General features: G+C 45.7%; 1 protein-coding gene across 6 annotated transcripts in view; it reads right to left on the reverse strand.

The window, feature by feature from the left end:
* Positions 1-1,181: 1,181 nt before the first annotated feature.
* Positions 1,182-24,181, reverse strand: part of EML6 (EMAP like 6) — a 160,360-nt gene continuing 137,360 nt past the window's right edge. For 2 of the 6 annotated variants that reach the window (XM_081903623.1, XM_081903628.1), the window contains 14 exons: positions 22,746-22,875; positions 22,282-22,380; positions 19,326-19,346; positions 18,778-18,951; positions 18,252-18,460; positions 16,939-17,096; positions 16,005-16,119; positions 14,113-14,301; positions 11,469-11,641; positions 10,161-10,323; positions 7,920-8,023; positions 6,200-6,353; positions 4,494-4,594; positions 1,182-1,444 (listed from right to left, as the gene is read on the reverse strand). In XM_081903623.1, the coding sequence (XP_081759749.1) occupies positions 1,420-1,444; positions 4,494-4,594; positions 6,200-6,353; positions 7,920-8,023; positions 10,161-10,323; positions 11,469-11,641; positions 14,113-14,301; positions 16,005-16,119; positions 16,939-17,096; positions 18,252-18,460; positions 18,778-18,951; positions 19,326-19,346; positions 22,282-22,380; positions 22,746-22,875 (1,815 nt within the window). In that variant the 3' untranslated portion in view covers positions 1,182-1,419. Of the gene's footprint in view, positions 1,445-4,493; positions 4,595-6,199; positions 6,354-7,919; positions 8,024-10,160; positions 10,324-11,468; positions 11,642-14,112; positions 14,302-16,004; positions 16,120-16,938; positions 17,097-17,594; positions 17,755-18,251; positions 18,461-18,777; positions 18,952-19,325; positions 19,347-22,281; positions 22,381-22,745; positions 22,876-24,181 lie in introns of those variants that run through there. The other 4 variants (XM_081903625.1, XM_081903626.1, XM_081903624.1 and 1 more) reach the window with 3 other exon arrangements.

The raw sequence follows: 24,181 nt of genomic DNA on the forward strand, positions 1-24,181 counted from the left end.
AGGAGGCATGTTCTACCACTGCTATTGGATTTTTCTGGGTGAGGAACAAAATTCTGCAGCTTCTTGGTCCCCTGCCTGAGAGCCTGTGTGTGTAGCTGCCGAGTTGTTTGCCAAATCTTTGGAACAAAGGTGGAGGAAGGTTTATTTATCAAAGCATTGCCGTTATTGGCCCCGAACCTAGAAACGCAGCGGAAAAAGGTTCTTCTGCAAGTGGGAGGGGGCCAGAAAGAGAATAATCTCCCCCTTTTCCTTACGGAAACCTGAGTAGGAGTTGACCAACATCCAGAGGACCGCAAGGCCCCCATTCCTATCCTCAAGACTGCGTTAGATATGTTGCAGATTTAATTTGACGGGCAGCTATTTATAAGAGACTTTCCTTGCACCCCACCCACTCTTGTTAAAAGAACCAGCTGAGACTCAAGTTAAAATACTGAGACAGATTAAATGCAAAAGAAGAGAGAATTGGAACATCGAGGGTGGGAGGGCAGGAGGGGGAATGACTTTGTCAGCCCTCGTCAGTTGTGGAAGTTGTAGCACCGAGAGTAGAAAGCAGACACAGGCAGGAAGCCTGTACCACTGGCAAAGCTTTCAAAAGGCACTTCATAGAAAACTGGCAAATGAACTTATTTTTAAAACCAGAAATATTTGGGGAGGGGAGGGGGGGGAATGATAATTTGGTCAGTATAAAATTAGCCATGGCTCAAAGCTTTCTTTACTCCGAAGGCGTCTCTTGCCCAATAAGGTTTTGTACTGGGTGGTTTCAAAATGGTTTGGTTTATGAAAAAACATGAATACTTTTTAAAAATAATCTTCAAATCGCAACTCGTTTTGTTGGCAAAAAGGCTACTGAACCTTAAGTTTGCACTATGGGCTAGGCTTTGCCGATTAGGACACTTGATTTTCAGCAAGAGAGGTTCAGAATCATAGAGTTGGGAGGGACCCCCCCCCAAAAAATGATCTATGCAATGCAGGAATCTCACCTGAATCACCCATGACAGACAGCCGTCAGCGCAAACCAAACTGGGCATCCTTCAGCCTTAAGGACCAAATCAATTACCGTATTTTTCCTCCTATAAGACGCCCCCCATGTATAATTCACCCCCTATTTTGGGGGACTCAAAATTAAGAAAACTGGAGGGGAAAAGAGCTATCCGTGTATAAGACGCCCCCAAATTTCAGACATTATTTTTAAAGAAAAAACCCTAGCCTTATATATGGAAAAGTACGGTAATTTTCCCTTCTTTCGCAATGATTGAATGGTTGGAGGGGATGGTTGTGGCATCCAACGTAGGTCAAGTTTCACATTTAGAATCTACGCGGTGTTTTGTTAGAAAGCCGCCTGCGGAAGTCTTGGGAGGCGTCCCTGTTTGGCACTCACGTGGCGGTGGTAGCAAGAGTGGCACTGGAGGAAACTGACCTTCAAAGGCATCGCCATACAAAGACGCTAGAAAGGAAGAAATGTCAATTACCATCGGTGTGCACACGTGGGGTTGAAATCAAGACTTCTGCAAAACTAACTGGCAACCTGGCTCTGCCCTCCAGCTTCCTTATCTGCACGGTTATTCTAATTCAAGAAATATGTCCCATCCAGCAATACATACTATATAGTCGGACCTTGGAAGTCGAACGGAATCCGTTCCAGAAGTCTATTCAACTTCCAAAATGTTTGGAAACCAAAGTGCAGCCTCTGATTGGCTGCAGGAAGCTCCTGCAGCCAATGAGAACATGCGGAACCCGTGTCGGATGTTCGGGTTCCAAAAGAACGTTTGAAAGCCGGAACGCTCACTTCCGGGTTCCGATTGTTCGGGAGCCAAGGCGTTTGAGATCCAGGGTACGACTGTATATTAAAAGTGAATCTCTACAGGCCATAAGACTTCAGCTGCATCCTCTCAAACCTAGAATTTGTTCATTACAGTCCGGCTAAGACCTGTACAAAACGGCATCTGCTCTATGCCAGACTCTTGCAGCTGTTTAGTGACTCAGATCCGCCCCCCAAATTCCTTCCAATGACACAGGGAAGACAGTTGAATATTAGTTGGGGCATTAAGGCAAGCCAGGGACATGAAAGACTTCACACGTGAATAGTGAGAGTTCATTTTTTATTTTTTACTAGTTTAACATTTGTATTTCTGACGTGGAGGCTCTTTGATAATCGCTGCACCTCTCATTCTTGTAAGAACCCAGACACGTACGTTGCAATTTGGCAGATGAAGGAACAGAGGCTGGCAGAGATATTGGCTTACCAGTGACCTGGGTTCACAAATCCAATTTTGCCTGCGTGCAACATTCAATGCCTAATGTCTTGAGCAATGCCCTTTGGTTTGCTTCCTACATGTTTACTGAGTTTAAGCATTTCCAACATTTCCTTGCGACGGTAACAACTGTTCCGTTTATTTATGGCCTTCTCTTTCGAAGGGGCCCTGCCGCACCCCTCCTGCTGCTCAATGCTGTTTTCCTGGCTTGCAAGAGGAAACAGAAGTGGCGCAAGCGATCTCCTCTCACCCAGTAGAGGGAAGGCAAGGGAGGGAGGGGTGCAAAGGCAGACGGATCAGGCCCAAAGGTCTATTTTTCTGTAGCCCGAGGGCTCCACTCCCTGACTGGGGGCCACATTTTTGTACAGTAGGCAAGTTTCTCCCTCGTCAGCCTCCATTCCGATGGGCAAGAAGCATGATCAGAATTCACATCCCAGCCAGATGGCGAAACCCAAGGAAGGTGCAGCCAGGAAGGATCAAAGAGGATGACAAGGGACCCAGCTGTGGAAAGGGCCTGGTCTGGGGAGAGTTGCAAGGGCTGAGGGCTGCATGCGCCTCCCAAGCTTGAGGTTCTCTAGCCCTGCTCTGGAGGAATGGAAAAGAGGAATACAGTGGTACCTCTGGAGCCCTGTTCACATCCTGAAGCGAATGTAAGATGTGACTGTGCATCTGCGCATGCGTGGGTTGCGTTTCGCCGCTTCCGCACATGTGCGTGACGTCATTTTGAGCGTCTGCGCATGTGCGAGTGGCGCAATCCAGAAGTAACATGCTCAGTTACTTCCGGGTCGCCGCAGAGCACAACTCGTAAATATTTAAGCTGAAGCGTATTCGTCCCGAGGTATGACTGTAAAATGCTTAACAGATGGCCGCCTTTCATTGAGGGAGATCATTGAGCCCATCCAGCTAAGTACTGTGTGAACTAGAGGTGAGGATCCTCAGGCTCAGGGCTGGAATGTGGCCCCTGGGCTTCTTTATCTGGCCCTCAGAAGTATCCCCACCCAAGTGCTTTTGCCTGGCTGGAATGTGTCCTTGCACTCGAATAATCACAGAATAATAGAATCTTAGAGTTGGAAGAGACTCTTGAGTGCCACCTAGTACAACCCCCAGCATTGCAGGAACCTCAACTAAAGCATCCATGACAGATGGCTGCCCAGCCCCTGCTTTTAAATCTCCAAGAAGAAGAATGTCAGGGAACTGACATCGGAGCCAAAAGTGGAGGCAGGGCTCCCAAGCGATGCCGGAGAAGGGCCAAGCAGGGAGAGAGGGGACTCATCAGCTGGGGAAGAAAATCAGCGTAACACCAGGGATAAAGGGGGGCGGATGGGGGAATCGGAGAGAGGGCTCCAGGACTCTTCGCTGGAGACCAGCGGGGAGAGCACAGGTCCTCTGCTACCCACACCCACCCTGCGCAGAAGACTGCCGCGCAGGGAAAGTAGGCGTAGACTTGGCGTCAAAGAACTTCTTTGCTGGAAGAAGTTCAAGAAACGCCCACTGACAGATTCTGCTAGCGACTGAACAGCCACGAAGTGAAGGGCTGTCCAGCCAGGAAAGGTTTAACCAGGCTACCTAGCCAGGAGTGGTGGCAACTTACGCACGAGCAACCCCATATAACCATTACAAAGAAGAAGAAGAGTTTGGATTTGATATCCCGCTTTATCACTACCTGAAGGAGTCTCAAAGTGGCTCACAATCTCCTTTCCCTTCCTCCCCCACAACAAACACTTTGTGAGGTGAGGGGGGCTGAGAGACTTCAAAGTAGTGTGACTGGCCCATGGTCACCCAGCAGCTGCATGTGGAGGAGCAGAAACGCAAACCCGGTTCCCCAGATTACGAATCTACTGCTCTTAACCACTACACCACATTGGCTCCCACACTGGTCCACAACCTCCCGAGGGAGACTGTTCCACTTGTCTGCATGGAAGATACAGAATGGTTTGTGAGGAATCCAGCCTACTGCAGAAAGGCAAAGCTTAGCTGCTGACTTGCTCCAGCAAAGGGTTGTGTGCCATTTTGCCACTATTTCCTACAGCAGCTTGTAGGATCTGGTGGTTAGCACTGACTTCTTCCGCTTGATATTCTTTTATTCTTTTGTCCTCTCCACCACAAGAGCTCAAAGCAATATCTTCTCGCCTCCCAAGAGCCTTGCAAAGCGGGCTAAGTTGAGTGTGAATCTCCCCAAACTCTGCTCTCTCACACCCAAACCCAACACTCAGCTTGGCATAAACAAATGCAAAAAGTTACCTGCAGTCATCCCCTCCTGTGCTGATCACGTACTTGTCATCGTGAGAGAAGCGTATGTTGGTGACGTGAGCCGAATGGCCGAAGTAACGCTTGTGTTTGGCCTGTTGGGAAAAGGCAAGGTTTCTCTCACACACACAAAAGCTCATTCCACCCACGTTGGCAGCTGCGGTTTTTTTTAATCGTCAGAATGCAATGAAGACCGACTCCATTGATCACGGGCATCTGAACACTTCCGAGAATCCACAAGATGGTTCTATATACAGGCATCTCCCTCCTCATGTGTGTTTAACTTGAGAACGACTGCATATATGTGCAGTGCCGGGGGGGGGGGATAAATAAATCAATTTAAACTCCAAAAAGGCACAAAAGAGACAAAAACACCCTGGAAAGAGCAGAAAAACAGCTAGCAATCCCAGGAGTCTACTTTTGAATCACAGCCAGGCACTTCGGGGTACTGGTCTACCTCCCTCGTTGTCATTTCCAAATCGTCCTCCTGTGATAAGGAAGACAGAGAGCCACTTTTGCTACTATTTATCCCCGTCTGGTTTTTTAAAGGGGTTTTTCAAGGGTTTCCAGAAGTTTAGAGAGGGGTTTACAGGCTTTGTAGATGGTGTTCCCCACTATACATGATTTCACCTATATGCTGTAAGTGGGGAGACAGAAGCCTGAACCAAGGATTTGGGGGGCAGGGGCAGAATGCAACTTGGTTTGCCTTTAAAGGTGAACCTATATAACTTGCAGTGTTTGAAACAACGTGTGAACCGAAACAAGAGCCACCCTTTGAGATTCTCCGTTCCTCAGATTTTGCAGTGCAGTTCTACAGTTAAGTAATGTGTTTGACAATGCATATGTTAGGATAAATATTCAGATATTCATTAAAATAACACACAGGAAATGTATTGGGGGGAATTGCTTTCCAAAAATGCACATATTTTGGGAAATTAGCACCCCAAAATGTGTATATTGGGAGAAATTTGCACAAAGATGCTGATGAATTCTCAGAAGGACTTAAAAATAAATAAATCACAAGGTGATGTGGAGAATTGAACTTAAGACTGGGAAAAATGACAAGCTGAAATTCTCACATCTAACCATCTCTGCTAGATGCAACCAGGAATAAACTGGAGAGAAAAAGTTATCACCGTGTCTCAAATTTTTTATTGCTGTGCAGCACAGTTTGAAAACAAGAAATTCCTGTCTTGGGGGCAATAAAAATGTAAAGGTAAAGGACCCCTGACAGTTAAGTCTGGTCGTGAACGACTCTGGGGCTGCGGTGCTCATCTCGCTTTACTGGCCGAGGGAGCTGGCGTTTGCAGGCAGTTTTTCTGGGTCATGTGGCCAGCATGACTAAATCACTTCTGGTAAAGCCAGAGCAGCGCACGGAAATGCCATTTACCTTCCCACCAGAGTGGTACCTATTTATCTACTTGCACTTTTGACATGCTTTAGAACTGCTAGGTTGGCAAGAGCTGGGAATGAACAACAGGAGCTCACCCCGTCATGGGGATTCCCTGCAAAAATATATACTACTACAGTTTCCTCCTTTGCCAGATGCCTAGCCTCCAAAATGCACCAGGCAATTATATATATATATATATATTTGGCATTCTAAGAATATTTTCTCTCTCGTTTATTCATGAATTCAGCACCTCACCCTGTATTCTGATTCTGTGCACAGACACCACAAAGCTAGAAAGCCGACTTACAAATTTTTCAGTGCAGGGGAAGTCAAAGAGTTTGACTAGTCCAAAGTCGTCCCCGGAGACAATGTTCAGTCCAGCGTGGGTTACGCAAGCACAGTTGACGTCTGCCTTATCCGCATTTCGAGGCCAAATACCAATGACTTCATCTCCAAGGATACTGCTCCAATGGTGAAAGGTGAAAGAAAAAAGATAGTATAGCATTGGGGGCATGTGTTTCTGAAGACAGTAAAGCCCGTAAGGAGCTAGGTATGTTGTTGTTGTTTTAAAGAAAAATATATACTGAGATCTCTCAGAGAAGATGCTTTTGGCAGCACAGAGGCGGCCAGTCCAAATGTGTTGGCATCCATCTGTCTCGAAAGACAATGGAGTGTACCTCTGGGAGCAAAGTGAAATTGCTGGAGAATCACAGCGCCTGCTGTGGCTGCAGAGACTGGAAACTCATAACTGCTGCCTCCCATGTCATTTTTGCTACGTTAGCAACACCAAAGTGACCTCTCTGGGGTGCAAGCCTGGACAGTGTATGGAGGTCCTGGGCTGCCCAGGTCCTTGGAGGTCCTTGGCATCACTGATGTGTATGGGATGTAATCCATTGGTACAGTCATTCCTGATTTCCCTAGGATGGGCACAGGCAGGGAGACATCCAGTCAGTGTAACTTTCTGTTCCACTGGTCTGGAGCGTCTTCCCCCTGCATGTGATCTGGGAGAAGGGCATGGCTCTGGCTGACTCCCTAAAAGAGCCGAGTCTTGCAGCCATTTTCTCAGTCTACTTTTGTCTTTCTATTGTCTTGCTGTTCTTTTGCTGCCATGCTGCTCTCCTGCAGCCATTTTGCTATCTGAATGTAATTCTGCTGTCTGCTGGCTCTCAGCCGGCAACACATGAGTTGAGTCTCCATATGAGATGAACTCACAGTTTGTTGTGTAACCATTAAGCAAAGCCTGCCTTTCAGGGATCAAATCGTGAACTGAAATGTGAGTAAACTTTTTGTTGCTTTACTCAGAAAGACTCTTGTGCCTTTATTCTTTTAAGAGGGATCAAAGGGGACACCAGGAAATAATCTTAACTAGGAGATTCAAATGAATCTGCAATCTAGCTTCCAGCTTTATTGAAGGGGAATCGGCTCTGCTACATCACTTATTGGTGTGAGTGAAGGAAGGATATTACTTACTCAATATATCCTTTCCTACTGTCCTTAACAGTCCCACAATGTGGTCCAAAGGAAAGCAGAGCAATACGTTTGGCACCAGCTTGGCCTGCAGGAGTTGCTGGAAGGAGGCGTACAAGGTGCTACCCAACTGCCTTAGGGACAGCACTCCAGATTTGTGTAGGATTTACTCCTCAGCCTTTTCTTCTCCCAATTAGTTTCCAGCAAATTGACTGGGGTGGGGAACAGGGTGTACTTTTTGTCACCCATTACAAGTGGGTGAATTCTTACTGGGTGAAATTAGGAACATAGGAAGCTGGGTTATACTGGAGTCAGATCACTGGCCTGCTTAGCTCATTATTGTCCACAAAGACTTGCAGCAGCTCTTCATGGTTTCAGGCAAGGGACACTTCCAAGCCCTACCTGGAGACACCGGGAATCCAACCCGAGACCTTCTGCATGCAAAGTGGATGCTCTACCACTGAGCTATGGCTCACGATGCTGCTCTCCTGCCACCCATCCCTTGTATCTCTTGTTTCTGTACCACCGTGAAGCTCACAGCTCTTTTTGTGCCGCATCACCTTGTCCAAGTGGCCCAGGTAATCTTCCCGATGAAGGCTGCGTCCGTCACCTGCTTCCCTAATGGCACCTCGTGGACTTGGCGTTTATAGGCACCGGTTGATACCTGAGGCAAGACATCATGATCGTCACACAGATGGTGCCAAAACACTTGGTCCCCATGTCTAGCATCTACCACGGCAGCTAGCAATGCCATAGGTCTGCACCTCTCCTTAATGAAAGACAGTTCTCTAAAAGAAAATATGAAGGAATTAATCTGCAACCCGGACAAATGCATATGCTAAGTGGCATTTCTGTGTTGACAAATGCAGGCTCGCGGGTTATGACTCTGTGCCTGTTTTGCTTTATCTGAGATATAAGCAGGGAAAGGTAACAGAACCAGAGAATTGTAGAGTTGGAAGAGACCTCAAGAGCCATAATAATAATAGTAATAGTAATAGTAGTAGTAATAATAATAATAATAATAATAATAATAATAATAATTTATACCCCACCCATCTGGCTGGGTTTCCCCAGCCACTCTGGGCGGCTTCCAACAGAATATTAAAATACAATAGTCTATGAAACATCAAAAGCTTCCCTAAACAGGGCTGCCTTTAGATGTCTTCTAAAAGTTTGGTAGTTATTTTTCTCTTTGACATCTGGTGGGAGGGCTTTCCACAGGGCGGGTGCCACTACCGAGAAGGCCCTTTGTCTGGTTCCCTGTAACTTCACTTCTCGCAGTGAGGGAACTGCCAGAAGGCCCTTGGAGCTGGACCTCATTCCTGCAATGAAGGAATCTCAGCTAAAGCATCCAAGACAGATGGCCACCCGACCTCTGCTTAAAAACCTCCAAGGAAGGAGAGTCCACAACCTTCCGAGGGAGACCCTTCCACTGTCGAACATTTCTTACTGTCAGAAAGGCCACTACAGATCTTGAGTACCATGCCTTGCCAGCCTGTTCTGTCTTCGTTGAGACTTGTGCCACAAATGAGCTCAGCTCCAGGGAAGCACATTCACAGAGTCACGCACGTTTTATTCCCATTTATACAGCTTTCTCTATATGTACGAAAGGTCATTTCGCACATTCTTCAGAGAAAACCTTCTGACGTCCATGCAGTGTCTGCAATGCAGGAATCTGAGTAGGAAACAATGGCTAGGATTTGCTGTGCTGGCTGTCAGGCTACTTAATGCTCTATGTTTTTTCTGTGTCAAGTGTGAATGTGACAAATGTGATTGAAGCACAAGCATCACATGAAATTCCTTGAAATGGCTTGTTCCCTTTGGCTTAGCTTTCACTCTGCCAATGAACTTTTGCCTGGACTGAACCATGTCAGACTGAAGTTAGGAATTCACCCTATCACATTAAACCCTTGTGGAAAAGCATTTCTGCACATTAAGAACAGGTATGTAAAGGTCAGATCCATGGCTAGGTGATCTTGGCAGAACCATCCACATCAGGCTTCTTCAAACTCGGCCCTCCAGATATTTCTGGCCAACAACTCCCATGATCCCTAGCTAGCAGGACCAGTGGTCAGGGATGATGGGAATTGTAGTCTCAAAACAATTGGAGGGCCGGGTTTGAGGAAGCCTGGTACAGATTGTGCCTCCTAGCCATGGACAAATTAGCTCTTCTTTCCGCCTCTCCTCCAACCACCCTCCCTCCACCCATTCAATTTACCCTCTGTTTAAAACCTTTTCTTATGAGGAAATAATTGATATTTTTATTTATAGACATATTTATGGACATATTTTTAGCCTCCCCTCGCCTGTGCCCCTGACGGGAGCCCACCTCACCCCCCCCCCAGCTACGGCCCTGATCAGGATGAAGGATATTCCAGGCTTGCCTTCTGCCTGACATGCTAGTTTTCTATGTGCAGGGAACATCTGCACCGCAGGCATTAAAACAGCAGCATTTTGATTTATGAAACATAAGACTGCCTATTTTCATTCACTGTCTTCTTTCCCTCTCCTCTGCCTCTCTGCTTTTGTTTTATAGGCATTTAAATAACCACATATAAGCAGCGTATTCATATTGTTAATAAATAAATGCATTTATAGCCTGGCCCTTCACCATGCAGTCCCAGGATGGGTTGCATGCAGCTCATTACAATTAAACCACCCGACTGCAAGAAGGCGATATTTTGCATCAAGAATCCATTTCATCCGGGACACTATCACCAGTATGGAGCCTTCTCTATCAGAAGAGCTGTAAATTTTAATTTCGAAAATAGAAAAGAGAAGAAATGAAGGCAAAAACCTACCTGAATGTATCTGCTGTCTGCGGAAAAATCCATCTGAATGACAAAGCTTGGGATGTCTTTACAGTAGCCGATGCGGTTCAAGGTTGTGCCTTGGGTGAGATCGTAGAAGTCAACGGTGTGTTCCTGTGAGCCCACTGCCAGGAACCGGTTATCAGGGCTGATTCTGCACAGCAAAACAAGAAGGAGCAGGGATTTGTTAAGACAGTGCTGGGCCATGAAGTGTTAGGAGAGTTCCTTGCTTGGGAAAAAAACTGAATACGATGCTTGGCAAATGATACTTTGGAATGCCTTTCGTTCCTGGGAAGATCACCTGTGGTTCGTTGAGTGGTGCTCAGGTGGTTTGGAAAGCTGTTTTTAAATAAGATGTAGGTTCCAGTCAATACAGAGTTTTCATTTCTTTTACAGGCATGGGGAGAGGAAGCCAAAACTTGTGTGACATAAAACCCTTGAAGATATTTATCCAACCCAATCCTATCTCCTTAAGACAAGATCCTCCTACAAGCTTCCAGATCTGCTCAAAAGCACGGCAAGAGAAGACTTTCCTCCCCCACTGCCCAAATAATTCCCCCACTCCTCAGATTATCAGATTATTTGTGGTCATGGGACCTGCAAAGGACAGGCTACAGAGCGGAATGGAGTTTCTGCCTAATTAAATTTCCCTTGGAAATCCCTTTGCTCACCAGCTGCAGTATTTATTCCAGGGGAGATCTTATTTTAGAGATTGTCTTCCCGCTATGAGGCTGCCCACCTGCTGAAGCCACCTTCAAGAAACCCCAATCTGTATTCCCTTGAGTCACAAATTGAGCAGCGCTTTCTTGGTGGTGGCCCTGTGATTATAAATAATATCACTCGAGAGATGTGGTTAGGGGTTCCATATGGCCTATCTGATCAGACTCACTGCTCTCAACTGCACTTATTGTTCTTTGGCTAGCGAGAACTAGGGATGGCTATGGAATATCTGTTTTATTAGCTTTACGGTTTTTTGAAGTTTGGTGTACGTTTAGAACAGGGGAAGCCAATGCGGTACCATCCAAATGTTGTGGACGACAACTCCCATTATCCCTGACAACTGGTCCTCTTGGCTTGGAGTGATGGGAATTTAATCCACAATATCTGGAGGGCCCCACGTTACCTATCCTAGGCTTAGTGTGAACTAATGCCACCTGGGCAATGCTTTCCAAAGGAGTACATTCATCAGTTCCGCAACAAGCCATTAGCAAGCGTCACACGGCGCAAAACCAAATGGCTCACAAGCCCGTCAGTTGCACTTCAGCCCATCTTTGTCACCCCACAACCTAGACAAAATACCTGATGTCCTGGATGGCAGACTTGCGATCTCTTTTCTTGCCCCACACTTTAAGGCTGTTCACGAGCAAAATGATGAACTCTCCGTTCTTCATGCCAATGGCAACCATTTCGCCATCGGGGCTGTAGGCGGCACATCTGGCGGCATGGCCCAGATTGACTTTGTTCAGAAGTTTCTGTGGGATGGAGACGGCGACACTTTGCTTTAGGGGCATCATTTATAACTCAAGACACTTACACACACACACAATCCTCATTCAGTTACACCAGTTCGTGCAGCTGAACAGTGCTGGCATCAACTTTATGACTGGGACTTTGTACCCAACCCCAGTTTCTGAGTCAGGAGTCGAACCATGCACACTGCATGGTTCTTCATGCAGTCAGGGATACAAGCGGGGAAGTTAGTTTCTGCATGCATATGCCCCTTAACTGGGTTGTGGCGATATTTACAAAGATATCATAAGAACGTAAAAAGAGTCCTACAGAATCAGTCCAAAGCAAGGCCAGATTTAGGCATAGCTGTCAACGTTTCCCCCCTTTTTAAGGGAAATTCCCTTATTCCAAATAGGATTCCTCGCAAGAAAAGGGAAAAGTTGACAGCAATGGATTTAGGCTTGATGAGGCCCTAAGCTACTGAAGGTAATGGGGCCCTTTGTATGTCCAGCTGTCCTTTGTCATCAACAAATTGTCGCTGTTTTTGTGTGTTGAATATTTGCTATATGGTAATTTATGGACCTAATAGGTATCTAAAGCCATTTGCACATAACAAAATATGTATTTTATCAAAGTAATTGATAAAGAAATGAGCAAACCAGTGATATTTTAGGGAGCAGGCTAGCAGGCGGGGCCCATTACTTACATCACTGGAGCCTACACAACACAAAACACTGTTGCTGTATGTTGGTTTTATTTCATTTGTTTTTTATCTTATATTTTGGAAATGTACATCGTTGTTTTTCCCTTTAATTTTTTTGGGGGGGCCCCAAAGGAGTGGGGCCCTAAGCTGTAGCTTTTTTAGCTTATACGTAAATCTGGCACTAAGGGACGTGGGTGGCTCTGTGGGTTAAACCACTTGCCAATCAGAAGGTCGGCGGTTCGAATCCCCGCGACAGGGTGAGCTCCTGTCACTCAGTCCCTGCTCCTGCCAACCTAGCAGTTCAAAAGCACGTCAAAGTGCAAGTAGATAAATAGGTACCGCTCCAGCGGGAAGGTAAATGGCGTTTCCGTGCGCTGCTCCGGTTTGCCAGAAGCAGCTTAGTCATGCTGGCCACATTTCGCAATAAAGCGAAATGAGAGCCACAACCCCAGAGTCGGCCACGACTGGACCTAATGGTCAGGGGTCCCTTTACCTTTAAATCTGGCACTGGTCCAAAGGCCTATTTAGTCCAGAAGCCTGTTCTCACAGTGACCCACTGGATATCAACAGGAAGACCTTATGCAGGTCAGGGCCACACCTGCACTTTCTCCCCTTGTGAATCTGCCGCTGAGCCTGAAGGTGTTATCCTGGCAAGCAGCTATTGATAGCTCTATTCTCCACAAATTTGTTTCAATTTCTTTTGAAGCCCTTCGACACAGGAGGCCAGAACTCTGTGATGTGTGAAGAAGTACCTCATTTCCTACAATATCTGCCTAGTAGCTTGATTAAAACAGCAGGTTTGCAAACACAGTGGATTCAGATCCCTTGATATACAGCTCTGGATTTCATTCCATTGGCAGTAGAGCCAGTTTCAACTGAATGTCCCGACGATCTTTGTTAATCAGATAATCTGAAATGCTTCACATCTTTACAGCTTGCTTGGAAAAGCCCTTAAATGTATATAAGTAATAATGATTAGTTGTGATAACTGGAGGTTTGCTGAAGAACCTGGAGTTCCAGAGACACCTTTGCAAGTCACCAGGCATGATCCAGGCAAAGTTAAGCACATGTGGCTCAGGTGAATCTAATTTGTACTCAACAGTTCACCAGTAAAATAGGGGTCATGTTAACCCTCTGCGTAGAGTTGCTGTCAGGGCAAACACAAGAAATTGTGAAGCATTTTGGAAATGAGAGGTGCAATGATAAATTCTAAGCTCCAACAACAGCAGTAGCCTCTACAGTGGTACCTTGCAAGACGAAATTAATTCGTTCTGCGAGTTTTTTCGTCTTGCGAGTTTTTTCGTCTTGCGAAGCACGGATCTTGTGCTGAATTTCTTCCTCAGTCGCTCAGGCTCCCCCCCTTGCTTTCAACCGGCCACCATGACTGTCACATTGCGCTCGGGCTTCTACGTGGGCAAAAAGTCCGCCATGCTGCTGGCGCTGCTCTTGGCGCTGCTGGTGCTGGCTATCCTGTACGGGTGCTGTGCACAGGATTTGGAAGGGAGAGGCGACAAGGCGGCGGCGGCGCCCACAGACGAGGCTCCCACCAGTGCCGACCCATCCGCGCAGCCACCCAGCGCCTGGGACGTAAAAAAAAGGAAACAAACTTGCAAGACGTTTTCGTCTTGCGAAGCAAGCCCATAGGGAAATTCGTCTTGCGAAGCAACTCAAAAAACGAAAAACTCTTTCGTCTTGCGAGTTTTTCGTCTTACGATGCATTCGTCTTGCGAGGTACCACTGTAATTTTCCTAAGTACACTGAAGGCTTCAATTCAACTGAAGCAGCTCTTACTTTGTCACAAAGGTCCCAGATCCTTGCGGTTCCATCATTACTAGCAGAGATGAAGATGTCTTTGGTGGGATGAGTAGCCAAGCCCCAAATCTCTCCTTCCATGTGGCTGTCAATCAGCAGGTTAGAAGCACCATTTTTCTCTCCAATTTCAATTATTTCTCCATCTTTGGATCCCACTAAAATTTTGCCCTGTTGATATTTCAAAGTCCAAGTCAGTATTTATGTATTATTATTATTATTTTAAAAACTCTACTTAGAGAAGCATGAATTTCAAAAGACTGCTGCATTTCCCCCACATATTATTATTATTTTTCATTTCTATACTGATTTTTTTTTTTAAAAAAAACGTCCAAGTGGCTTGCAACCTACATTAAAACATCAAATAAAACAATCCAGAATAAAACATTACTGAAGAAAGTCAAACATAAAGTATACATTCAAAGCAACGTAGTTAACAGGAAACTAAAATATTACCTCAAGGATTTCAAAATAAAGCACTGCAAAGGAAGCCAACCACAGAATGCACATGTAACGTAGCAAAGTTAACAAAACAAAGTCTGATCAAAGGAAGAGAGAGGAACAGGAAGTTCTACATGCTCCTTCCTCTCTGGGGAGTAGGGGATGACATCACAGAGAACCCTCTCTACCAATTGTATTTCTATGGTCTGAGTATCTGCCTATTTGGCAATACATCTCTGTGGACTTAGCCCTTTCCCATGCTCGCTAGCAAGAATATGCATTTGTTAGGTTTGGCTGCTAATCTCCTACACATGGGAACTGCGAGGTTGTTCCAACAAGTTTCCCCACCTACCCACCAAGATGTTAGGCAGATGCAGAGAATGCTGTGCTACTCACAAGAAATTCTGTCCCTGCAGGAATCTTGGGCATGAAGGTGGGCTCTGTGTCTAGGGGGCTGTGCCTCCTCTTTCTATCAACACACTGCCTCTCCTTGGGAGACAACACTAGCCCTAGTTATCTCTCGCTTGGACTACTGCAATGCGCTCTGTGTGGGGCTACCTTTGAAGGTGACCCAGAAACTACAACTAATCCAGAATTAGTTGTAGCTAGACTGGTAACTGGGAGCGGCCGCTGAGACCATATAACACTGGTCTTGAAAGACCTACACTGGCTCCCAGTATGTTTCCGAGCACAATTCAGTGTTGGTGCTGACCTTTAAAGCCCTAAACGGCCTCAGTCCAGTATACCTGAAGGAGCGTCTCCACCCCCATCATTCTGCCCGGACACTGAGGTCCAGTGCTGAGGGCCTTCTGGTGGTTCCCTCGCTGCAAGAAGCCAAGTTACAGGGAACCAGGCAGAGGGCCTTCTTGGTTTTGGCACCCGCCTTATGGAACGCCCTCCCACCAGATGCCAAAGAGAAAAGCAACTACCAGACTTTTAGAAGACATCTGAAGGCAGCCCTGTTTAGGGAAGCTTTTAATGTTTAATAGGTTATTGTATTTTAATATTCTGCTGGAAGCCACCCAGAGTGGCTGGAGAAACCCAGCCAGATGGACGGGGTATTAATAATAATAATAATAATAATAATTACACCAGATACTCTTCCACCTCTGCATGCTTCTGCTGTGTCACATCAGGCTGTGCTCTGCTGTCTCATCCCTACCATTCATCACCCTCTTCCCCAGGTGTCCGCCACTCATGGCCAGAATAAGGAAACCCAGAGGGAATCAAGACAGATTGTCTGCTAGATATTCAGAATCATCTGCCTCAAAGATCTACTTGTTCCTACCCATTGGAGCTTCCTAGCGTCCTTTTCTCCGTAAGCAGAATCTCTAAGTGCGGATCACTTTTTATTGTTTTGCTAAACGCTCGATCTTAAAAAGAGCCCCTTGCGAGGAGAACAAATGGCAATGCGTTTTGCGTAGCTCACATACTTTGCCTCGGCACACCGAACGGACACACTCCACGATCTGCCCTGTCTCAAGCTGAAATGCCCGGCAGCGTTTCATCTCCTGATCCCACAGTTTCACAGCACCTCCTTCTTTCGTCCTGCGGGGTAAAAGTATGCAGGATGTCATTTAAGATAGCTTCTACATTCCCTTTAAAGGCTGGCTGTGTCTTTCCTGCAATGACTGCAAGGCATCTACCGTATTTTTCGCTCCATAAGGCGCACCGGACCATAAAACACACCTAGTTTTTAGGGGGGGAAATCAAGAAATCAAGGGGGGAAATCAAGAAAAAAAAATCTTATTCCCCCCCCCAGCCCCAAAGATCAAAGAAGCAAAGACTGCGAGCGGGATCCAGCGAGGTTGCGCGCAGCCTTACCGCGGCTCCCGGAGCTTGCGGGGCTGGGGGCGGGGGAAGCCCGAGCTTCCCCAGCCCCCAGAACAGGTCCGGGAGCAGTGGCAAGGTTGCAAAGCCTTTGGAGGCTTCAGGCAGCAACGCGTAGCCTCTGGAGTGCGGAGGGAGTGCTCTCTCTGCGCTTTGGAGGCTTCGCGTTGATATCGCTGAAGCCAAGGATCCTGCATTTGCTCCATAGGACGCACACACATTTCCCCTTAATTTTTGGAGGGGTAAAAGTGCATCCTATAGAGCGAAAAATATGGTATATGTCTGAAAACAAGTAGTAACTCCACCCACACCACCCCAACAGGCTGGGTGCATGTTTAGCATGTTTTCAGATGCACGAATGCCCTATAATTAGCACACAAAAATGCAAGCGACCAAAGGTGGAGGTGTATTTTGTTGCAGCATGCAAAGCAGACTTTCTTCTTTGGGAATTAACAGTGATTTGAACTCCTCTCTGAAGAAGTGGAGCAATTGTCAAGCGGTGGCAAATGCAAACAGAAACAAGTTATAGTCTCTTACGGTCTTTCTTTCCCTCCAGTGACAATGAGTCCATCGCGAAGCGTTGTGTACATTGTAAAGACGGGCCCAGTGTGAGCTTTTGCCACCAGTCTGATTAGAAAGTGGTCCTTCCAGACATAAACATCTCCATTTATGGCACCAGTGAAAGTAAGGTTATTCTGAAAGAAACAGTAATGAGCTGTTTTGTGACCACAAACTTGACATGAGCCAATAGTGTGACGCGGCAGCTAAAAAAGCCAATGCAATTCTGGGCTGCATCAATAGGAGTATAGCATCTAGATCAAGGGAAGTAATAGTGCCACTGTATTCTGCTCTGGTCAAACCTCACCTGGAGTACTGTGTCCAGTTCTGGGCATCACAGTTCAAGAAGGACACTGACAAACTGGAACGTGTCCAGAGGAGGGCAACCAAAATGGTCAAAGGCCTGGAAACGATGCCTTATGAGGAATGGCTAAGGGAGCTGGGCATGTTTAGCCTGGAGAAGAGGAGGTTAAGGGGTGATATGATAGCCATGTTCAAATATATAAAAGGATGTCACATAGAGGAGGGAGAAAGGTTGTTTTCTGCTGCTCCAGAGAAGCGGACACAGAGCAATGGATCCAAACTACAAGAAAGAAGATTCCACCTAAACATTAGGAAGAACTTCCTGACAGTAAGAGCTGTTTGACAGTGGAATTGGCTGCCAAGGAGTGTGGTGGAGTCTCCTTCTTTGGAGGTCTTTAAGCAGAGGCTTGACAACCATATGTCAGGAGTGCTCTGATGGTGTTTCCTGCTTGGCAGGGGGTTGGACTCGATGGCCCTTGTGGTCTCTTCCAACTCTATGATTCTATGATTTTGTAAATGCCATTCATTAAAGGACTCTGTTACTTCTCTGCATAACTAACCATAATCGTGTAGGTCACAGATTGTCAGCTACTTTGGACCAGTGTACTTTGGCATCTACCCTGACCCCTCATGAATGGATGGATTCCATTCTGAAGTTGGTGCACTCTAGCAGAATGTCTCGATTCCAATACGCCTAGTTATACAACCTTTGGTCAAATGGGTGGGAAATGTTGGATGTGGTTTGGATGGACCTGCTTAGAAGCGCAGGACTTCCTTGTTACCAGAGGCTACAGAAATGAAGAAGCAACTCAAATCATTGAGATAGAAGTGAGCAATTCTGCAGCCTATTTACTTGTAAGTAAGTCTCTTTGCTTTCAGTGGGACTTACTTCCTAGGAAGTAGGCTTCAGATTGCAGCCTTAGTCATGGGGGGGGTGGAAATATCCCACCTCCCTGCTGAAAACCCCACAAGTAAAAACACAAACTCACCGCTCCAAAGGCCACAGAAAGCATGGTTTGCATTTTGGCATCTTCCAACGAACCAATGACTCCCTTTTTATAGAGCAAAGCGCTTCCAGCCAGAGTCCAGAATTTCATGTGTTTGACTCCAACAGAGACAAACTGGGTGTCTGAATCTGGACGGAACTCCACAACAAAGATCCTTTCTAGGTGGCCTCCTCTGCTTGCAATTTTAGCACCTGCGGAAATCGAAAGGGAGCAGCAAATCAGTAAACACAACAGATGCATCAGTGTTTCTTAAAAGCACCACACACAGTTTAAAAAAGTTGTATTAACATTTAATGTGTGGCTTTGCCTTTAGAATTCGTGGTTCTTCCAACTACCGTATTGGCCCGAATATAAGCCGCACTTTTTCTCCCAAATTCCGACCGTGAAAAGTTAAAGTGCGGCTTATAAAGGTATGTCTTATTTGTAAAGGTTGTAAAGGTATGTCTTATTTGAGGGTGCTGCTTATATTCGGGCCAATACAGTAGTAAGAACGAGACGGTGTACTCACCTTCCTGCCATCTCCACACTGTGATTGTATGTTCAGGATCAACTCCCACAGAGACGAGGAGCTTGCCAGTAGCGCTGAAGTTGACGTAATTCACTCCTTTGGAATGGAAGCAGCGCAGCATAGACAAAGTCTGCTTCGTCATAGCATCCCATATGTGGATAGAAGGGGTTGTACCTGATTTATTTTAAAAGGAATGGGGAATTAAGAAAGTTTCATTTAAAGTCATCGATCTTGAGAGGCAGGTGCATTTTATCAACAGTAAGGAAGCTAAGACAAAACCATCTGCATCCCTCCCCAAGAACCACATGTAGTAATAGCTCATGGAACACACATGGGGGGAGAAATATTGGACTTCATGACGGGAGACATGTTTTAAATGATCATAAGGAAATATTCATGGAAAGATGCACAAAACCAGGCACAAATAAATCAAACCTGCCCATGTTCAACTTGTATCTGCAGTTGACATAGATACAACAACAGGAGGAGCATGAAAAGGACCTGACGCGACTTTTCTGACTAGGACTCACAGGAGAGGAAAGCCTTACCTGGAAATTCTGTCATATCACCTGCATGGTGTGGGCAATGGCAAATGAGAAAGCACCAAGGGAAAACAATAGCGGAAATAAGTCACGGTTTCTAATGCTGACGCGCTCAACATCAGCACCAGAAGGAAGAAGCACCAAATAAAAATTAAATTTTAAAAAAATAAATCAACATGAATATGGATAAATAAACAACAAAAACAAAAGAAAGGCAGGAATATAGTTGAATCATATATTCAACGTAATGCATTTCTGCTGATACCTGTAGAGAACCAAAATTGCCCCAATGCAGTAGGCTATTCTGCAAAAGAAGAATTTCCAGTGCAGACTGGCTTTCTCTTCACTGCTGCCAAGAGATCATGAGCCAGTCTTGTGAATGTAGTTCCCCACTTCCCTCTCAGCAAGTACCCTCTTAACCACAGGAATGGAAAACACTGGGATTGACCTTAGCTTCTGTTAATATTAACCTGATTTTGAACCCTACCTTAGAATCATAGAATCTTACGAGTTGGAAGGGACCAGGGAGTCATCTAAAGCATCCACGACAGATGGATGTTTAAAACTATGTTGTTAAATACTCCAAGGGAGGATCTATCCTCATGGTTTTTAACGTTAAGGAAGGGTTAAGGAATGGTTTTGATAACGTAGATGGACACATTGAGGTCCAACCTTTTACGTTCATAATGCGTTATTACCTTGCCTTTTTATTGCTTATTTTTATAGCTTTATCCTGCAATATTGGTAAAACACTGCTCATACACCCCTATGTAGGGTTTTACCTTTTCTTTTCTTTTTACTGTATTTAAACTCCAACCCCTCTCCAATGGTATTTGAGGGGTGATGTTCAGGGAGGGAGGAAAATTAAAATGTGGAGCAACCAGCAACAAGAAGCAGGGAAAGAAACAGTGTTTTGGAATAGGGTGTGGCCGGGTATTACTTATATCTGACCCCTCCCCTCCAAAAAACAAAAGAAAACAAAGGTAAAAAATGTTTTAATTAACAAGTATGGGTTAAACCACAGAGCCTAGGACTTGTTGATCAGAAGATCAGCAGTTCGAATCCCCGCGACGGGGTGACCTCCCGTTGCTCGGTCCCTGCTCCTGCCAACCTAGCAGTTCGAAAGCACGTCAAAGTGCAAGTAGATAAATAGGTACCGCTCCAGCGGGAAGGTAAACAGCGTTCCATGCACTGCTCTGGTTTGCCAGAAGTGGCTTAGTCATGCTGGCAACATGACACGGAAGCTGTACGCCGACTCCCTCGGCCAATAAAGCGAGATGAGCGCCGCAACCCCAGAGTTGGTCACGACTGGACCTAATGGTCAGGAGTCCCTTTACCTTATGCCCTATGATGTTTTAGAACGGCATTATCTAATATTGTTGTAATAGGGGGAAATAATGTTAAATAGGTCCATGTAGATCCAGCCCATGTTGTAAAATGACCCTACACACCCCCTACACACCCCCATGATGTCAAAACATTGCCATGCCCTGCTCCACCACCCAAGAGAAACGGAATTTTCCACCGGCCAACCAAGCTGCCAACACAGCCAGCCAGTAAATATTCTCAGTTCCTTAAATATTGCAAAAAATATCGTGTGTGTTTAGATTTACTTTCTTGACGGATATCCACAAAGACAAGGGAGGAAAGGGAGATTTCCTTTGGAAATGTTGTCAAGAGCCTCAAGCCTAATATTTCATCAGCAGGAGAAGTTTCAACTTAAACCTCTCACTTTGTGAAGTGCGATGATTGTGTTAGGCCCCAAATCATCTATCTGCATGCAGGTAGCTTCAAGCTCTTAAAGAAACACAGGCGTTTTATTAGGTAGCTATAAATAGAGCGTTCCAGTGGAATTGCTGACTGAGACTGAATCAGAACTGGAGTTCCTTCCATGTGGCAGGTTAATGAGAAGACAGCGAATTAAGGAAGCCGTGGTAAATGGCAGCACACCAAACAGCTGTTATCCAGAGATTCCCCAAAGACACGCAGGGGCTATTTTGATGATAGCTTTTTGCTTGGGTAATATCAAAGGCTCTAGCTAGCGTAGAGGACACATTTTGCATGTGAAAACTGTCAGGGTTAATGCCTAGCATTGCCTATTGAATCCTATCTCTTCATTACGGTCAATTACCAATATTCAAAAGGGAAACTGAGGTCTGAAGAGATCAAATAGCACCAAACAAAGCACAATCGAGGACCATAGCAACGAAATAACTTGCAGCTGTATCATAGTATAGAAAGCCAGGCATAGAAAGCAAAAATTAAAGTTTGCTGAAAAGAATCAGTCCCGGGTGGGTTTTACATGCAGCAATGTAGCATTTAGTCCAGGGGTTGGCAAACTTTTCCGCTGGCAGGCTGGATCATCCGTGCGCGGGAGTGTGCGGGTGCACTTGCACATGTGTACACCGCTCCCTCCCCGCTGGCTTCTGGAGCCATGGCGCGGGAGGAGAAAGCCGTGGCTGCGTCCCGGAAGTCAGTCCCTGTGCGGAGCTAAACCAGCATGGGGAATGACCGAGCGGGCAGCAAGGACCGGGGGCCAGTTTAATGACCCCCTCGGGCCGTATACGGCCCACAGGCCCTAGTTTGCCGACCCCTGATTTAGACACTCTGGAAGAGGGAGATGCGTTCTCTCCAGATTCACAGGGATGTTTCCCTTGACTATTTGCCTGAGACCTCAGGGAGTTGCTACATGTCTGAGCAGAAAATTCTGGCCTAGGTGGTCTCCTTATATTGGGTTCGGAATGAAGATGCCCATCCAATAGCAGGGTGGGGGAAAAATAATTCAGGAAGGATAACTCTGTCCAGTTTCATACTCCCTACATCTAAACAGAGGGAATTGTAGAGTCGGGAGGGATCCCAGAATTGTAGAGTCGGGAGGGATCCCAGGGCTCATCTAGTCCAGCCCCCTGCGATGCAGGAATCTCAACTAAATACTTCACTTTTAACTTGACTATGAACCTACCAATCTGGCTGGTTGCCACCACGTTTTTGTACTTTGGGTGCTGGTTGACTGTTAGGCAGAGGATGTCATCCGTATGCTCCAGGTAGAAAGTCTGGCTTCCTATGCAATTCCAAAGAAATATTGGTTTTAAAATAGAAATTGAAACAGAGGCGATTGCAATATACGTACAAAAAGTCAGTCCTAGAAAAATGAACTCATCTGAAGAGGGGAAAAGGAAATTATCACTTCCGTTTGCATAAGAACAATTAAAACTTGATATAAGAATAGCTTTTAGGCCATTTTAACAATGATTTATGCTGCAATTTTAACTTTGCTTATCTGGAAGGGTGCCCTATTGAATTCAACAGGACTTACTTCTCAGCAAACCTGAGTTAAGATTGCACTGTTAGTGATTTGGCATAAACACCTGTTTATGCCATACTTCATCATCTATCCATTATTTACTCAAAATGTCTTTGAATTACCTGTGGAAAGGTTTTGAACTATGCATGCTGCAGCAGTATGGAAAATAATATCAGCACCATCGTTGAGGTAATGAAGGTTGTTGCGACAATCGAATCCGCGATACCCGAAAACGTGGTCTAAAGCCAATTCCTAGAAAGAAAAATGTACCAAGATAATAAGAGGGTTATATGCTACTTTTGGTGAACTCTTTTTTCCTCCTCAAAGGAGACACATCAGCAACGACATTTTAAAGAGAGACATTTTCTCCAGCCACCAACCACAAAAAAGTAAAAATCAGAGAGGAACAACGTCCAAATTGTTCTGATGCTAATAATATTCGCAAAAATTTATCCAAATCATACAAAGAAATTCTGAATCAATAAGCAACATGCATTTTTTAAAAAAATGGTTTGCAGAACATTAACAAATATTTACCTCATTCACAATAAAGCCAGTTCAACATTGTAAGAAATAAAAATTGTAAAGTAACAGCTTGACAGACACTTATTGTTGTTCCAGAAGTGATGGGACCAGGTTTTCTCCATGCTATTCTCATCCTTATTCGTACTCAAGGAGCAAAATATAAATCCCTATGCCACAAATCTATTGATAAGTCTTCATGGGATGAATGCATGCGAGTTCAACTACATGTGGTGCAATGCAAGGTACTGTAGCTTTTCACTTGGCATTTGCCTTTTCATATTGTCAAATGAGAAATTACACATCTAAGGGCTCATCCAAACCTATCTTTGCTCCATACTTCCTAGGCACTGGTCTGGATTTTTCAGTTCCACATCTGAGCAGATTTTTGTTGTTGTTGTTCCAGTGCTTTTCTGGGGGAAACGGCGTTCTACTGAACCTGCTGAATCAGAGCAAATGCCATACATGGAAAGCCCAACTGCTGTTTGCTCTGATTTGACTTGGAGTGTTAAAAGGGACTTTGACAAGCTGGCAGCTGCCTTTCCAAACATGACTCTAATTTGGTCAATGCTCCTGGAAAAACGTGTGTGGCGCAACAGTCTTTGCCCAGCTGCCACTAACAAGGCCGGAAAAACTCGTGAATCGAGAGGTGACTCGGAAGGTGGAAGAACTGAAGGACCGGATAATTGTGCACCTCGCCATTACGTTCAGCAAAAAAGGCCTTCTTCTGTGCTGATGGCGTACATCTTTCCAATCGGGGAAATGATGTTTGATTGGCCATGGTCTCTGAGGGCATTAGAGGCTGGTTGCAGGTGTGAGGGTATTGGCGGCAAGCCTTCGGCTCAAGTGGCAGTTAAAAGGTAAAGGGACCCCTGACCATTAGGTCCAGTCGTGACCGACTCTGGGGTTGCGGCACTCATCTTGCTTTATTGGCCGAGGGAGCCGGCGTACAGCTTCCGGGTCATGTGGCCAGCATGACTAAGCCACTTCTGGTGAACCAGAGCAGTGCACGGAAACGCCATTTACCTTCCCGCCG

The sequence above is a fragment of the Podarcis melisellensis genome, assembly GCF_964234715.1.
Source record: "Podarcis melisellensis genome assembly, chromosome: 3".
Classification (NCBI taxonomy): Eukaryota; Metazoa; Chordata; class Lepidosauria; order Squamata; family Lacertidae; genus Podarcis; species Podarcis melisellensis.